Source organism: Ascaphus truei, chromosome 4, assembly GCF_040206685.1.
Source record: "Ascaphus truei isolate aAscTru1 chromosome 4, aAscTru1.hap1, whole genome shotgun sequence".
Classification (NCBI taxonomy): domain Eukaryota; kingdom Metazoa; phylum Chordata; class Amphibia; order Anura; family Ascaphidae; genus Ascaphus; species Ascaphus truei.
Genome location: NC_134486.1, coordinates 401,047,260 through 401,065,973, shown reverse-complemented (window position 1 = coordinate 401,065,973; position 18,714 = coordinate 401,047,260). Strand labels below are relative to the sequence as shown.

Below are 18,714 nucleotides of genomic sequence, written 5' to 3'. Positions count from 1 at the left end.
GTCATAGAGGAAAGTACATGCACACTGCAAACTGGTGCTGGAGGGGGGGTACTTATCTGCCGGTGCACAGGATCCAGGGAGGTCCAGACGTCCCAGTGGAGAACAGGGTAGAGAATGGAAGCAGGCACACGGTCTTATGCAAAAAGAGTATTTAATGTGCCACCAAAAGGTCCAACGTTTCGGCAGGGAACTGCCTTTATCAAGGAGAGGGCTTGATAAACGCAGTTCCCTGCTGAAACGTTGGACCTTTTGGTGGCACATTAAATACTCTTTTTGCATAAGACCGTGTGCCTGCTTCCATTCTCTACCGTGCTAATCAGATGGGCCATTAAGAATCTCACAGAAATGTTGCAGCAATGTTGAGACTTTTACTGTGAGACGGCACCAGAATTTCCAAGGCAATTTCCAATACTGGTGGCTGCATCTGTAACTTGAATGGGAGTTAAAGTCGGAACGGGTGTGATAATGTGAACCAGCACTTCAGGCATGTGCCCTACTAAACTGTGCACAGTATAGTAGTATATCGTTTTGGTATTTAAAAGCATTACAAGGGATTATAAACCCATGCCAATCGTGGTTTTATTGGTGCTTGCACAAATGACTGTATCAATTGAAGGATTCATGAAAAAAATGACAAGGAACAAAAGGTTTTCCAAACACTGAAAAAAGAAATAGCAAATAGTGAATTTGAATGCTGGTTCCAGGCAACTGACACTCCAATACATGTTACATACATGTCATAGTATGTGATTCTGCAACTGTAAGTCCATGTCAGAAAATGGCTCTGACGGGCCTCAAGTAACTCTGAAGGCCATAACAATTGTAGTCCAAATAAGCAAACAGAATACATGCGAGTGTATTTAACCAGCAAACAGCGATTTGCTGAAAGTAGGTCATTAATTGACAGGTCGTAAAACGGCCATTAACGTTGGTTAACAGCTGCTGTTGTTGACTTCATGATGCTGTGACTTTCTATTGACCGGCAGAGTGAGTCGGATCCCAGGCATATTGTTCTACAGTCTAATTTACCCGCAACCATGGAGCTGGAGCATTACGTGAGCTCAGAGCTCCCATACAGTATTCAACCAGGTAAAAAAAGATCATGCAAAAGAAAAAAGGCTTGTGCAAAAGACAATATCTATGATGAAGTAAAATAAAGCCCCGTGTATTGTAGGAAAAGCAAATAAAAGAAATGTGCATAACATTATCTATATAACTTTTTAGTATTCCATAAAGATAAAAAGATATATTTTACACCATAATATATTACTATATAATAATGTTCATGTATTACATTTTTTTTTTGTGATACCGAACATTTTTATTCATATTGCACAATTGTAAGGGTTATTTCCAGGCATTTTTGTAACATATAGATTTCCGACAGAGTAAAACAGAGCACTAGATATGGACTTGAATTTCTGACTCTCCCATGCATTTCAGTCACTGAGCAGGAATGGCTACTGCACTTTATAAATAGACCCTTTACAGGCACATCTTCCAATTCCGTTAATTAAACATATTTGCTGTTACACTGTACATCAAAATCTACAAAGTGTCAGACATTTCTTAACCATTTCCCTGTTGCATTTCTATGGCAACTTTAACAGGGCTTATGACTCAGAGGTATCAATACATATCCTCACATTCCAGGACACAAACGCTACCTCTTATCTTTAAAACCTTGCTATATTCTGTGTATATTTTTGCTTTGGCGAGGAATAACCAGTTCAGATTCCAGTTTATAGGATGTTGTGATGAAGTCGGAGTATATCCTCACTACTTTACATCGTACAGGTAGCGTGCTGTATGTATAAGGTGGATCTGGTCCCAGGTCTACCCACTATGTCAATGCATTTTAGATTACAAATAGCAGCCAGGCAGTCCAGGCCAGAAAAGGGTCTTTGGTGATTGATGTCTCTGTTGGGACAGAAGATTCGAGATCTGCTTGTGAAATAGGATGAATGCGGTTGAGTTGGGCACATTTAACCGAAGCCGCTTCTTAGAATTAGTGGATTGAGGACGCCAATTTTGTATTATGCTGCAGGAAAAAAAAGAATGAAATTAAACACAAGTTATCTTTGACGAAAACCCAAACTGAACTATTTTGTACATACAAATTCTGCTCCCCAGACCTATTTATTTTTTTAGAAACTATCACTATTTGTCAAATTCTCCAGTTTTCCGTTTCTGAGAACTATAAATATAAATATGGCTTAGGTAGCCATATACTGTACCTCTAACGCTTTTATATATATATATATATATATATATATATATATATAGCAACTGTAAATATATATATATATATATTGTATACAGCGCTGTATACACTGTGGGCACTGTCTAAATGTATATTTACATACATACATACACATACACACACACACACACACACACACACACACACACACTCATACATCACCAACATTCAGGGACCTTTTACATCGTCATAAAATTGCATACTGCATAGGGGGAGGGATAGGCTTCAATCACAGATCACATTCCAGGATGCACGATTTTAAAGTAACAATCCTTTTGTGCTTTACTCAATGTAACATGGCCAGAAGAAGAGATCAGTGTATCTCGAAAGCTCGCACAAATAAAAGATTTAGTTAGCCACAGAACGGTATCGTCTATACATTTTTGATTATTAAGCTCGGCTAACACGGTACAGATACCTCTACATATATATATATATATATATAAAAGAATATATATAAAAAGAAAAAACATACAGCGCTAATGAAAAATAGTGCACCGCAAACTGAAATATTATACTTATATTAAAACATATATTGAAGGCTGTACATAAAAAATGTATAGTTACAAGTCCAATCCTGAATGCACAGAGTTTATGATGAATCCAAATGCAGGGAATCAGATGATTGCAAAAAGCAAAAGGGAGGCCACTGTATCTGGGAGAATCACTCCCCAAAGGAAATCTGCAAGAAAAAAGACAACAGCCACTACCTTATAATAAACTCCTATTTTTGGTAATGCACTAGGGTTGTGCGCTGTTGTCTTTTTTCTTGCAGATATATATATATTTAAATATATATATGTATATATATGTATATATATATATATAAACATATATATATATATATATATATATATAAACTACAAGATACCATTGTGAATTGTCTAAGAAATGCCTGATCTCATGATCCCAAAGATTGTTCCTAAGGGACACACAGTGTTGTGTACTGTATGTGCAATGTAATATTTCACTTTTATCTATCTATCTATCTATCTATCTATCTATCTATCTATCTATCTATCTATCTTAATGTCTTGTATAGCGCATACACAGTTTCCTGAAACCAGGGTCACGAATGATGTATGATTAGTTCCAGTAAGCTTAACTCATGTCTTCCCTCTTCCAAAGCACAAACAAGTCCCTTTCTCTTTCTTAGTTTTATTGAGGGAAAATCACAGGAAGAAAGGTACTTGTGGATGTAATTTAGGTAGAGAGTGCTCCACTGTCTGAATTGCAGTGTATCAAGGATGAGACAGTGTAAAACAGAAAGGCCTTGCTGGGGTAAATAGCAGGCAGTTACTCACTCAGAGTCCAGGGTGAAAAGGAAGTGAGGAGCAAGGGTCACACTAGAAGGGAAGTGAGAATATACTAACTGTCAGCAAGGACAGGGGGGTAGGAATAGCCCACTCTCAGCTAGGAGAATATGAGCTTGCAAGCAACCAACACAGGCTGTGTAAACAACATGTAGCAATAATGTTGCCTTTTTTTCACATGCAGCAAGCTGCTGGGACAGGGAAAAATAACAGACAGCCAAACTAGGGAGAAATGAATCCCAAAGCTGTAAAGGGAAACAGAGGAATAAGGTCGTGTTAAAACCAACTAAGAAACGACAGTCGCTGCCAAGCAATGCGCCAGCACCAGCACCAGCTTCCAATAACGGTCCCACCGTCAGTGACAACCCTTGGTGTCTGTCCAGCAAGCCTGTGCCGGATTTTGCGTGCAGTTTCAATCAAGCTTGCATGTAACTAAGCGATTTCCAGCCTCATCAGCTGACTGATGTAGTAGTCCCGCTGCCAACTATCAACGTGTATGATCAAGAACACTGGACTGGCAGTGGCCCGGCGCCGTTGCCAGCTGAATGGGAAATTCTACGGTGAGTATTGTTGCCGTATTATTTTCTGTGTTTTTTTTATTTTGACAATACAGTATCAATATCGGTGCGATTCAAAAGTCAAGCGATTCTCCTGTAAGCAATATCATTGGCTGAGCGGCTTCTACAGTACTGCAGATACTGAACAATTGGTGGAACGCTAGGCGCATTCGCATTGGAGCCTTCTTGAAACGCATATGCGTGTCATCACACCGACGGTAGGCGCGTGCGCATGTGAACAGGAGAAGCCCCCCGAGAAAATTATTGGTGGGACTGGCTGGGAATTCTTTAGGGGGCTGACCATTACAGTAAAACTTTTCTTTTTGTTTTTCCTCAGAAAAGAAAACAGCTAATGGAGGGATTTCGATGGATAATATCGCTTTGTGTAACAATGCCTGCACATTGCTGAGTCGGATTTAAAAAAACACGTACCGGAGTCAACAGATTAGTGGCCGTTGTTATTGATTAGGATGGAATACTGTACCTGAAACAGTATGCTGATGTTTTCCGGCCGTACAGTATACAATACTTTTTTATATACAGTATACTGTGTAATAAACCCGAAAAAATAAAAAGTATGCATTTATTCTACATGTATTACAGTACATACAGACTGTGTACTGACGTAGGTTGAACCGCAAAGGTATCAGACTTCCAAGACAACAGCTCGCAAACGCCCCCCAGAGTTTTTACACGGCATTGCAGTATTGCAGACAGCGAGAATAAAATGCTAATATCACGAGCGCTAAAATAACGCTATTCACTCCGGGCAAAAAAATTAAAAAAAACGCACCTAACCGGGATTATCTGAGAGCCGCGGATCTAGCCAATTTAGACTCAGGTCGGCCGCCACTGTATGGGTGACAGGAGGTCACAGACACCCACTGGTGGTGAGTATAAAGCACTGATAGGCTAGATGGGACATGGCTATATAAATGGGCTAAAAACAAAGCCCTCATTCAGACCATTAGGGGATAGGGTTTGGAGTGTGTAAATCCAGCGGGACTCTATTTTTAATAGTTCCTGATCCCAGTTCCCATTTCTGATGCCCCTAGAAAGCTGGTCTATGCCTTTGAAGGTGAGTACAGTGTGGTCACCCCGGTGGTTGTCATTCACATGCCTGGCCACCGGAGTGTCCAGGCCATTTCTAATGCTGCCCAGGTGTTCAAGGACGGGTGTCCTGAAAGGGCGTCTTGTCTTCCCTATATATTTCTTGGTGCAAATGCATTCTGCCATATATATAACGCCTGAGGTTTTGCAGTTAATAAACTTTCGTATATCAAACAATTGCAAATCTTGTTCTGTCATAATTAACGCAAAAACATTTAAAAACTGGGACAACACACGCACGTTTGATATACGTTTGATATACGAAAGTTCTAATTGCTTTCAGCAGAAAAGGAGAGGAGAAAACAATGAATTCACCTTGATAAAGGGCTACAAACCTGAAACGCGTAGGTGCACTGTTTGTTTGTTGTTTTTGATCCATTAAACTTTATTTTTTATCGTGGGAACGCACCTCTGTGTTTTTTTACAATTAAGCAGTGGATTTAGTGCTCCGTTTTCTCCTCTCCTTTTCTGCTGATCTTCATCAACGGAGGCACACTATACCCCTGGATTAGTGGACACTGCGGCTCCTCAAATCAAGAGTTCCAGCATTGTATGTGAGTTTATTCCACTTTCCTATTCCATCAGTGGCTGCACGGATATTTATTGTTCATATACCCCATATTATTACCATGATGTTGTTTTGATGCTGGACACCGGCAGGTGTGTATTATCCTTACCTCAGTGCTTGTGGGATTACATTTTCCAGCTACACATCGTAAGTGCTTTTGGGAGTATAACATCCTAGCCTCACTCATTCTCCTTGGAGGGGTACTCCACCTAAGACTTTTGTCTCATTGCTATATACTTGCTGCTTTTTGTTCTAGAGCACCATACAACCTTGTTTTTCTAATTGCTTTCAAATGGAATGTTTTGTTGCTAAATAAGGTGCTGCTCTGGTTTTGCCCCCGATTGGGAGACTATTCCATGCCTGCAGGAGAGGTGTCAGCGGCATCTTCAGAAACTGTAACGCTTGACTGCCCGCAGACCTGGCCAGTCCCCAGTACTGAGGTGGGTAAGGGTATAACACACACCCACAGCAGTGAGGGTGTGCCCGGAGTGTGGTAAGATTCGTTGCCGAGTTTGGTGAGAAAGGGTTAGCCTGATACTTGCCGCGTTCGGGGCGCCAGAGGTCCGAAGGTAGAGATCCGAAAGCCTTAGGTCAGGGGCAGGAGAGAGATGCGTAGTGAGGTCCAAAGCCGAGTCCAGGTAGTAGTGAGGTATGTAAAATGTAGTTGGTGGGTGGTCACAGCCTCAGGAACTCAACCGGATACAATATGAATAAAAGCAATTTTATTGCACTGTAGTGCTGCACATCACATCACAGAGAACACCTCTGACGCGTTTCGTTCCGTTCAGGAACTTTATCAAAGAGTACAAAGATCTCTCACACTGGAGTGTTATATACATAGTTCCCTAACATGATTGGTCAATACAAAATGCAAAACAGATAATGTCAATTAGCAATCAGTACTTGACAATAACGAGGGTGCTATGTAAACATCGCAGTGTCTAGATTGGAACAAACCCCAACTAACCGTGATAACATATAAGAAATACAACAATAACATATAGATTAAAAACAAAGATCTGTGAGTAGCAGCATATATAATGACAAAAGCAACATCCTTGAAAATTTATATGGAAGAACCCAAGGATGGAGGATACATATGGAGGAGTAACCGCAGGGACATATGTCAAGCAGACCTATAAAACGTATTCGTGACTAAATGTATATTAAATGATAAGCATAAAACAATCATTAATGTATTTGTAGAAAATAATTCATAGCTTAATGTTCATAAAGTGGTATGTAAAAAATAATAATAATGCATATAGATAATGCAGATAATTTATACAATAACAAATTATTGGAAAGGAAAAGGGAAATAGATCATCTCTGTTTGATAATTATTTGACTCCTTAGAGTATATATGAGGTGAATTGGTATACACACTCCCAAGACTCCCCATATATTCAACCCTGCAGGAAGTGTTTCAGCTCCCATTCAACATTGGTCCCATAGGGATGGAGAGTGTTGAGAGTGTGTATCCAATACATCTCCCTTTGATTTAGTACATTTTCCCTATTTCCACCTCTGGGATGACATGGAACATGTTCTATAGCATAAAAAGAAAAACTGGTAATATTGCCTGATGGGCATGATAAAAAGTGTCTGGACACCGGGTGGTTAGTGTCTCTCTTTTTGATTAACCTGATGTGTTCCGCAATTCTGGTTTTCAGAGGTCTTATCGTGCGGCCCACGTATTGAAGTCCACAGGCACAATTCAAAACATATACAACATGTGTAATATTACAATTTAAAAAGGATTTCAAATAATACTTCTTATAATCATTATTGTACAGAATTAACCTTTTTTGAACTGCGTACCTACACATTGAACACTTCCCACATCGAAAAAATCCCTTGGGGATACTATTAATGCTGGAAGCATTGGATCCAGAAATGAACATGCTCGGGGACAAGTGAGCAGCTAGTGTCTTCGCTTTGCGATATGAAAATTTGGGGCCACTCTTCACAATGTCTCTAATATCTTTATCAAGAGACAATGTGTGCCAATGTTTGGCAATGATGTTGCAGATCTGTTGTGACTGTGAATTGAATGTGCTAATGAACATGGGACTATTTGTACTTGTTGAAAATTTGGATGGATCTCGCAATTTGTTGAATGAATATTTTTTGGGGTTTCTGCAAATGAGAGTGTTTCTATCCATTTTATCTGCTTTATTAAATGCAGACTCAATATCAGTAGCAGAATACCCTCGCTCCAAGAATCTTTTAGACATCTCCTTGGCCCTTTGAATGAAAACATCATTGTCCGAACAGATTCTCTTTAACCTGACGAATTGGGCCCCTGGGATGTTTCTAATCAAGGAGCGCGGATGGCAACTATGCGCATTAAGTAGTGTGTTTCTGGAATTTTCTTTCCTGTAAATATCTGTTTGTATATTCATCTCACCGTCAACATACAGGAGTAGATCAAGAAAATGAATATTATTAATATTGTGTTGGTACGTGAATTTAAGGTTATAGTTATTAGTGCTGATGTGTTCGATAAAAGAAAAAAGTGAAGCTTCGTCACCCTTCCAAATAAATATCAAGTCGTCGATGTATCTCCTAAAGTAAACAATATTGTGACGGAATGGATTGTGGTCGTGATATATGAATTGTGATTCCCAAAACCCCATAAATAAATTAGCATATGACGGTGCAAAACTCGTGCCCATAGCAGTACCTAGTGTTTGTAAATAAAAGTGTTTATCAAATAAAAAATAATTGTGAGTGAGTAAAAAGGATATAGATTCTAATAAAAACGTGCAGTGTAATATAGATAAAGTGGATAAATCAAGAAAGTGTTTAATGGCAGCAAGGCCGTGATGGTGCTCAATAACGGAGTACAGGGAGGTCACATCCATGGTGACCCACCTGTACTCCTTGTGCCAAGTGATCTCCTGTATGCTGGCAATGAAATCCGTGGTATCTCTTATAAAAGAAGGTAAATTAAATACTAGTGGTTGTAAGAACCTGTCCACATACCGCGATAATCCATCTCCCAAAGATCCAATGCTCGCTATAATTGGACGACCAGCGATTTATGCATCTTTGGGAGATGGTGAAATATCGGAATCACGGGATGTGGACAGGAAAGAAAGTCATATTCCCTTTTGTTGATAACATTAAGAATTTTTCCCATGTCCAGTAGCTCAAACAATTCAAGTTGGTATTGAGATGTAGGATTGCTCCTAAGAAGTTTATATGTATTACTGTCCCTTAGCTGTCTCATTGCTTCTGTAAAGTATTGATCTTTTGATAAAATAACGAAAGCCCCGCCCTTATCTGCACTTTTAAGTACTATATCATGATGTTTTTTGATGCATTCAATCTCTTGGTAAATGCGTAGGTCGCGTTCGACTAAGTGTTCAAATGTGGTAATTGATGGACCCCTATTGAAACTAGGGCAAAATAGAGATTTTGGGCGAAAGCCCGAATCCTGATTGCCAAAAAAAGGTTGGGAGTGTGTCATAAGGGGTTCGCCTTGTAGTTCCAATAGTGAGTCCATATCGGAAAGGGCACAGACTTCTTGGAATTTTAAAGTATGTGTATCTGTGGTGGTAGTAGGATTGGCTTCTACAATGCTACTGTCTGTGCTGGCTGTATTTGCACAACCATCTTTAGCAGCAAACATTTTCTTCAAAGCTAGCTTACGTGTGAACCTTTGCAAATCAATAATGGTTTCAAATAGTTTGAAATTTTGACTTGGCGCAAAATCTCTATTTTGCCCTAGTTTCAATAGGGGTCCATCAATTACCACATTTGAACACTTAGTCGAACGCGACCTACGCATATTATCAAGGGGGTTTTCCTGCTCTAAAGTTGCCAATGGTAATCTGACATACACAGAAATCCAAGAGATTGAATGCATCAAAAAACATCATGATATAGTACTTAAAAGTGCAGATAAGGGCGGGGCTCTCGTTATTTTATCAAAAGATCAATACTTTACAGAAGCAATGAGACAGCTAAGGGACAGTAATACATATAAACTTCTTAGGAGCAATCCTACATCTCAATACCAACTTGAATTGTTTGAGCTACTGGACATGGGAAAAATTCTTAATGTTATCAACAAAAGGGAATATGACTTTCTTTCCTGTCCACATCCCGTGATTCCGATATTTCACCATCTCCCAAAGATCCATAAATCGCTGGTCGTCCAATTATAGCGAGCATTGGATCTTTGGGAGATGGATTATCGCGGTATGTGGACAGGTTCTTACAACCACTAGTATTTAATTTACCTTCTTTTATAAGAGATACCACGGATTTCATTGCCAGCATACAGGAGATCACTTGGCACAAGGAGTACAGGTGGGTCACCATGGATGTGACCTCCCTGTACTCCGTTATTGAGCACCATCACGGCCTTGCTGCCATTAAACAGTTTCTTGATTTATCCACTTTATCTATATTACACTGCACGTTTTTATTAGAATCTATATCCTTTTTACTCACTCACAATTATTTTTTATTTGATAAACACTTTTATTTACAAACACTAGGTACTGCTATGGGCACGAGTTTTGCACCGTCATATGCTAATTTATTTATGGGGTTTTGGAATCACAATTCATATATCACGATCACAATCCATTCCGTCACAATATTGTTTACTTTAGGAGATACATCGACGACTTGATATTTATTTGGAAGGGTGACGAAGCTTCACTTTTTTCTTTTATCGAACACATCAGCACTAATAACTATAACCTTAAATTCACGTACCAACACAATATTAATAATATTCATTTTCTTGATCTACTCCTGTATGTTGACGGTGAGATGAATATACAAACAGATATTTACAGGAAAGAAAATTCCAGAAACACACTACTTAATGCGCATAGTTGCCATCCGCGCTCCTTGATTAGAAACATCCCAGGGGCCCAATTCGTCAGGTTAAAGAGAATCTGTTCGGACAATGATGTTTTCATTCAAAGGGCCAAGGAGATGTCTAAAAGATTCTTGGAGCGAGGGTATTCTGCTACTGATATTGAGTCTGCATTTAATAAAGCAGATAAAATGGATAGAAACACTCTCATTTGCAGAAACCCCCAAAAATATTCATTCAACAAATTGCGAGATCCATCCAAATTTTCAACAAGTACAAATAGTCCCATGTTCATTAGCACATTCAATTCACAGTCACAACAGATCTGCAACATCATTGCCAAACATTGGCACACATTGTCTCTTGATAAAGATATTAGAGACATTGTGCAGAGTGGCCCCAAATTTTCATATCGCAAAGCGAAGACACTAGCTGCTCACTTGTCCCCGAGCATGTTCATTTCTGGATCCAATGCTTCCAGCATTAATAGTATCCCCAAGGGATTTTTTCGATGTGGGAAGTGTTCAATGTGTAGGTACGCAGTTCAAAAAAGGTTAATTCTGTACAATAATGATTATAAGAAGTATTATTTGAAATCCTTTTTAAATTGTAATATTACACATGTTGTATATGTTTTGAATTGTGCCTGTGGACTTCAATACGTGGGCCGCACGATAAGACCTCTGAAAAACAGAATTGCGGAACACGTCAGGTTAATCAAAAAGAGAGACACTAACCACCCGGTGTCCAGACACTTTTTATCATGCCCATCAGGCAATATTACCAGTTTTTCTTTTTATGCTATAGAACATGTTCCATGTCATCCCAGAGGTGGAAATAGGGAAAATGTACTAAATCAAAGGGAGATGTATTGGATACACACTCTCAACACTCTCCATCCCTATGGGACCAATGTTGAATGGGAGCTGAAACACTTCCTGCAGGGTTGAATATATGGGGAGTCTTGGGAGTGTGTATACCAATTCACCTCATATATACTCTAAGGAGTCAAATAATTATCAAACAGAGATGATCTATTTCCCTTTTCCTTTCCAATAATTTGTTATTGTATAAATTATCTGCATTACCTATATGCATTATTATTATTTTTTACATACCACTTTATGAACATTAAGCTATGAATTATTTTCTACAAATACATTAATGATTGTTTTATGCTTATCATTTAATATACATTTAGTCACGAATACGTTTTATAGGTCTGCTTGACATATGTCCCTGCGGTTACTCCTCCATATATATCCTCCATCCTTGGGTTCTTCCATATAAATTTTCAAGGATGTTGCTTTTGTCATTATATATGCTGCTACTCACAGATCTTTGTTTTTAATCTATATGTTATTGTTGTATTTCTTATATGTTATCACGGTTAGTTGGGGTTTGTTCCAATCTAGACACTGTGATGTTTACATAGCACCCTCGTTATTGTCAAGTACTGATTGCTAATTGACATTATCTGTTTTGCATTTTGTATTGACCAATCATGTTAGGGAACTATGTATATAACACTCCAGTGTGAGAGATCTTTGTACTCTTTGATAAAGTTCCTGAACGGAACGAAACGCGTCAGAGGTGTTCTCTGTGATGTGATGTGCAGCACTACAGTGCAATAAAATTGCTTTTATTCATATTGTATCCGGTTGAGTTCCTGAGGCTGTGACCACCCACCAACTACATTTTACATTCCTGCAACTATCGGTGTGGAGCACGCAGGCTACTACGCGGAGCTGGGAGCTGATCCTCAAGATTTCCCTCCCCCTGGTGAGCAGACTTCTATCTTCAATTTCGCCTGCTCACGGAGATACAGGATCGCTGAGACGCAGCATTTCCATCCACACGTCCGTCGCATAGCCGACGGCCCTCGGTGATGACGTCAGACGCCAGCGCGACACCCAAGGAGAAGGGACCAGCCAGGCACAGGCGTTGAAGAGACCGGGTCGGATAAGGGCAGCAGGCATCTCCAGCGTGAGTACTCGAGAGGGGTAGCCTGCGGTTGCCCCTTTTCTGGTCTCGGATTTTCCCTGTGCACTAGCCCCCCACCCAGGTTGCACTTGATATCGTTATCTGCCAGAGCCTGGCTGTTGTTTCCCCTCTGTGCAGGATATTTATGCTTGCCTAGTAGCCATTCGTTTTACATACACATCAGAGATTTTCTACTGAACCAGTCCTGTTGTGGACATTTGGAGCACCGGACATTTGGGGTTCATTCCCCTATACTACCAGGTAGTAGTGAGGTACACGAAGTCTAACGAGAGCCGAGATCAAATCCAAGGGTATCATACGAGGGCAGGGACTGGAGCGAGAGCTGTAACACAAAAGAGAGCCAGGCATAGACCTCCGTACTACAAGAGCCACAGGAAAACTATGCAGAGCGAGGAAGGAGAAGGCAGACAGGAACTATAAATGCCGGAGAACCAATGGGAGCAAGAGGTGGAGCGGGGGCTTGACTGAGCGGACCCAGGGATAGGTTCAGATGCCTGGTGTGGTGTTCCCTAGTGGGAATAGCCTCCAGCTGATGGGAGGTGGAGCCAAGTCTGCAGGAGGAGTGTAGAAGAGGACGGGTGCGTGCGCCCTGTAACACTCCCGTGCGCGCGCCCCGGCAGCGTGTGGGCGGAGGCGGAGTGTGCCGCAGAGGACCGGTGCGGCGCCCGACCGGAACGGGTAAGGAGCCGGCGGGGAGGGGGCCTGGGACGTGCGGCAGTACTGGGAGCCGGGGTGACGGGGACCCCCTGTAAGGCGCGTGTCCCCCGATCCCTTACAGAAACGTTGCATCATGAAAATGATTATTACATTCCAAAACACTGTTGTCACATGATAGAGTTTCAAACTGGGTACGGAAAGTAACCTGGTGTGGGCACTATAGGGTTACACAATGTTACCATATATATTCCATGTACAACTAGTGGGATAGCATGTGGTTTTAACCACTGCTTTATCTTACTGGAATTATCTGCTGCATATTATTCAGTTCCATCATGACTATTAAGGAACTACATGTTCAGATCTATTCTCTCCATACACACTTGGAGGATAAGCACTTACCATTTAGTGTGAACCTACAGTATATCTACCAACAGCTATCTAGTATTGGCTATTACATACTGCAGTACAATTGGATGGTGGTTAACAGTATCCCTTTACTTATTCTAAGTTCCATTAATATATTTTGGAACCCACTGATTTATTTCAGATCTTTGAGCCACACGCTCTGATATAGTGACCAAATCCAATCGGTTATTATTAGTACTGGCACTGGATCCAGAGCCCTGGAATACTACTCTCATTAGGATCTCTGCCGCACACTGAAGTTGTGTTTTTTAATACCCAATATTTTATCTTTTTGTGACTATTAAACGATTTTAAATGTATCACCTTTACACTACAAGCCGAGTGCCCCCACTAGGTTACTCTCCTTCCCCAGTTTGATACTTTAATCTACCTAGAGGTGCACCGCTTGTCCCATAAATACTTCCCTAGCTGTAGCGGGGGTTCCTACATAGTGTATATCACATGATAGAGTTGCAGTTTAGCTGAAGAAAGCAAAGGTCCATGGAGCTATACATCACATGACATGCAGTGACAACTCCCTGCAGTAATTAAGGAGATAAGAAGTTTACAATGTTTGTTTTATATGTTAGGGATGTTGTATTGGATTGGTTACAGGTGTGTGTATGTGGGGGGGGGGGGGGGGGGGTGAGTGTTCTTTCATTGGGCCACATTCTAGAAGGGTAGCCATTTTAGGAATAGCAAGAGATTAGCAAGTTTCCTTCCCATCTGCCCTAATTGTACATAAAAACAGAGAGTTTATTAGGTAATTGGAATAATAAAAGGAAGTAAATGTCTTTTAATGGGGCGAATCTGTGAAGGAGGTTATATAGTAGATGAGGTTGAAAAAAGACGTACGTCCATCAAGTTCAACCTATGCTAAATTTAGACAACAGATACCTTATCCTATATCTATACTTACAGTACCGACCAAGTTTATTTTAAAACGGCTAGAGCCGCAAGCCGTGAGGTTTCCCGGCTTTGGTGGCGAATCCCCTCGGCGTGCCGCGCGTCACCGATGCGCGGTCACGCTTCATCGGGAGCGTGCGCGCACGGCGTACGTGCACAGGGCTCCCCGAAGGAAGCCCTGGTGTCCCGCGATGTGGGGGATGCGGTGGGGGGCTCCGGGGGACCCGGTGGACCCGGAGAGGGGACGGGGGTGCCTCGATCGGAGAACCGATCCTCCGAGGCTCCGGCACGCACACGGGACACCTCGGCACGCGCCCGGTATCTGTCGCGGCCGAGACCAGGTAAATGTTAAAATAAACTCGGACGCGACAGTACTTATTGATCCAAGGGAAGGCAAACAAAAAAAACCCCAGTGTCATATCATCCAATGATATCTCATAAGTGGAAAAATAAATTCCTTTCTGACTCCAAGAATTGGCAATTGGATTATTCCCTGGATCAACATCCTTCCCATGTATACTTATTTGTTATATCCCTGTATACCTTTCCTTTCTAAAAACATGGCCAACCTTTTTTTGAACAAATCTATTGTATCTGCCATCACAGTCTCCATGGGTAATGAATCCCACATTTTAACTGCCCTTACTGTAAAGAACCCTTTCCTTTGTTGCTGGTGAAATCTCCTTTCCTCCAACCTTAAGGGATGACCCAGAGTCCTTTGTACTGTCCTTGGGATACATTTTTATTTTGAAAGCTCCTTGTACTGTCCCCGAATATATTTGTATATAGTTATCATATCCCCTCTTAGATGCCTCTTTTCTAATGTAAATAAATCTAATTTAGCTAGCCTCTCCTCATAAGTTAGATTTTCCATCCCCTTTATTAATTTGGTGGCTCTTCTCTGCACTCTCTCTAGTTCTATAATGTCTTTTCTAAGGAGTTGTGCCCAAAATTGTACTCCATATTCAAGGTGTGGTCTTATAAAGGGCATACTTATGTTTACTTCCCTTCCATCCATTGCCTGTTTAATGCAAGATAAGATCATGTTTGCCTTTGCAGCTACTGCATGACTTTGGGCACTATTGCTAAGCCTGCTGTCTACAAGCACTCCTAAATCCTTCTCCATCACGGATTCCCCCAATTGATCCCCATTTAATTTGTAAGTCACCAGTTTATTCTTGCTTCCCACATGCATAACCTTACATTTATCTTTATTAAACATCAACTGCAAATTACTGTACCTGCCCAAGTTTCCAGTCTCTCCAAGTCCTTCTGGAGAGAAATTACATCCTGCTCTGATTCTACTACCTTACACAATTTAGTATCATCAGCAAAGATGGAGACTTTGCTCACAATGCCAACCTCAAGGTAATTAACAAACAAGTAAAAAAGCAGGGGTCCCAGTACCGACATACTTCACTCACGACACTAGCCAAACCTGAAAAACTTCCATTTATGACAACCCTCTGTTGTCTAGCCTTCAACCAGTCTTCAATCCGGGTGCATATATTTTTACTGAACCCAATTTGCTTTATTTTGTACACCAACCTCTTGTGTGGAACTGTATCAAAAGCTTTTGCAAAATCTAAGTAGACCACATCAACTGCATTACCCTGGTCTAAATTCCTACTTACCTCCTCATAGAAACTAATAAGGTTAGTTTGGCATGATCTATCCTTCATAAATCCATGCTGACTATTACTAATAATGTTGTTTTCCATGGGGTATTCCTGAATATTATCCCCTATTAAACGTTCAAGTAGTTCCCCCACTATTGAAGTCAGGCTTACAGGTCTGTAATTCCCTGATTGTGATCTAGCTCCCTTTTTAAATATAGGCACCACATGTGCTTTACGCCAATCTTGTGGTACTGAGCCTGTGGAAATGGAGTCCATGAATATTAAATGTAATGGTTTGGCTATTACTGAACTTAACTCCTTGAGAACTCTTGGATGTATGCCATCGGGGCCTGGTGCCTTATTAACTTTAATTTTATCAAGTCGCCTATGGACTTCTTACTCAGTTAGCCAATTGTTCATTAATATGGAGGTTGTGGCTTCCTCCTGAAGCACTAATGTTGAAATTGATTCTTCCCTGGTAAACACAGAGGCAAATATTTGTTTAATACCTCTGCTTTTTCCTAATCTCCAATAATCTGCTTGCCCATCTCACATTATTTGATGTTTTATGGTATTGATTACATTATTTGTTCATTATGTTTGTTAGGTATTTTATTTATTTATAAAATGTGTTACCAGGAAATAATACATTGAGAGTGACCACTCGTTTTCAAGTATGTCCTGGGTACAGAATTATGATGAGAGATACATGGTTACATTAAGTGAACAGGGTTATACCTTATATATAAAAGTATTTGTCGTCACAGCGGTGGGGTGTCCTTGCCAGCTATAGCAGATGGTGAAAATAGATTGGGGTTTTGTCCCTAATAGGGGCGTAGGAAAGGATCAGCCTTTAACTCTGCGGCTTGTCTTGTGCAAACCTTTGGCTGTGTAGGGTATATGTACCCACTGGCTTTGGGGTCAGTAGCTGGCATCATGGATTACAGTGTTATTTGTTATGCTGCGTAGAGCGGGCAAGGTTAACGATTGTTAATTCATGCTGAGGCCATTTAGCATCCAAACCAGTGCCAGTGTTTTTATTCACTATACACAGGTTTGGGTGTGACTGCTGGAAATCTGGGGATCTGCAGTGGAGCTTCTCACGACTTCTCATCCTGAATCATTTTGTAAACTACGTGAGATATGTGCTTCAATGTGAGAAATGCCGCGAATGCCAGGAAATGATTCAACCACAGCACAACCAGAGATACTCATATGTACATGAAAACACGATGCAACAGTAACAGTGAGACACCTGATGTTACAAAGCACGAGTGGCCAACTCCAGTCCTCGAGGGCCACCAACAGGTCAGACTTTCAAGATATCCCTGCTTCAGCACAGGTGGCTCAATCAGTGGCACAGTCGAAGACTGCTTTAAAATAGGCAAGGCCATCTCCAGTCCTCGAGGGCCACCAACAGGTCAGGTTTTTAGGATATCCCTGCTTCAACGCAGGTGCCTCAATCAGTGGCTCAGTCAAAAACTGCACCACCTGTGCTGAAGCAGGGATATCCTGAAAAACTGACCTGTTGGTGGTCCAAAGATTAGGAGTTATCCGGGGCACATATAATAATGGGATGAATCGAGTTCTGCACCTGTCTGGCTCCATTTCATTCCCTTATCTTTAGCGTAACATTCTGCGCCAGATGTAATAAGCTGTGGAAACAACATAGGGTGCGACAGGGAGCAAAAAATGCAGCAATTGCACATTTTTTCTTTGCATCAATACTTTACTTGAAATTGCATCTCACAAAAGCCAACATCTGTCAAATCTCTCACAAGTTTACAAAATGATTTCCATGTAGTACTTTTTTCCCCAATGGGACTAAAAGCGCTTCCGAACGACAGTACAAGGCTCAGTATGCAGCGCTGCACAATGTTACAAGCACAGCTCTTGCCCCGAGAAGCTTACGGGAGGGAGATAAGGTGACTTGCTCACCGTCACGAGGAGCTGACACTGGGATTTGCACAGGGAAACCAAGAGGGCTGACAATTGTGTTCTTACCCCAAGCTAGTCCTCAGTCCCCTTCATTATGAATATACGATATATACAATAAATACTGATTATATGTGTCGTTGGTTCAGGCTTTAAAGGGGTTCTTAATAATGAAAAATGTCTCCCTGCTGCAAATCTGGGGAAAAGTAATAACACCAAATGTATAGAAAAAAATGACCCCCATCCTACAATGTTTATGAGGTTAAGCTATAAGGGGACGAGGAAGGGGAAATAGGAAGGAGAGGCTTTTGCAAAATTGTTGAGATATCCAAGGTCACTTTAATGGACTCTAATAGTTATATTATCATTATTAGATAACGTAAGTACCAACATTATGTCCATTAGGCACAATTGTGCTAATGCTGAAGAAGCTTCCCCTTGGCAATAACAAAAAAAAGCACTACAGTATGTGGTAAATATCGTATTAAGACAATTAGGGTTGGTAAAACCTAACTCTTTATATGTGTGTATAAA

General features: G+C 40.8%; 1 protein-coding gene across 3 annotated transcripts in view; it reads right to left on the bottom strand.

Annotated features, from left to right (window-relative positions):
- Positions 1-279: 279 nt before the first annotated feature.
- The window catches only part of LOC142493916 (uncharacterized), a 117,063-nt gene continuing 98,628 nt past the window's right edge, over positions 280-18,714 (bottom strand). For all 3 annotated transcript variants that reach the window (XM_075598651.1, XM_075598650.1, XM_075598652.1), the window contains one exon: positions 280-2,041. In XM_075598651.1, the coding sequence (XP_075454766.1) occupies positions 2,009-2,041 (33 nt within the window). In that variant the 3' untranslated portion in view covers positions 280-2,008. The remainder of the gene's footprint in view (positions 2,042-18,714) is intronic.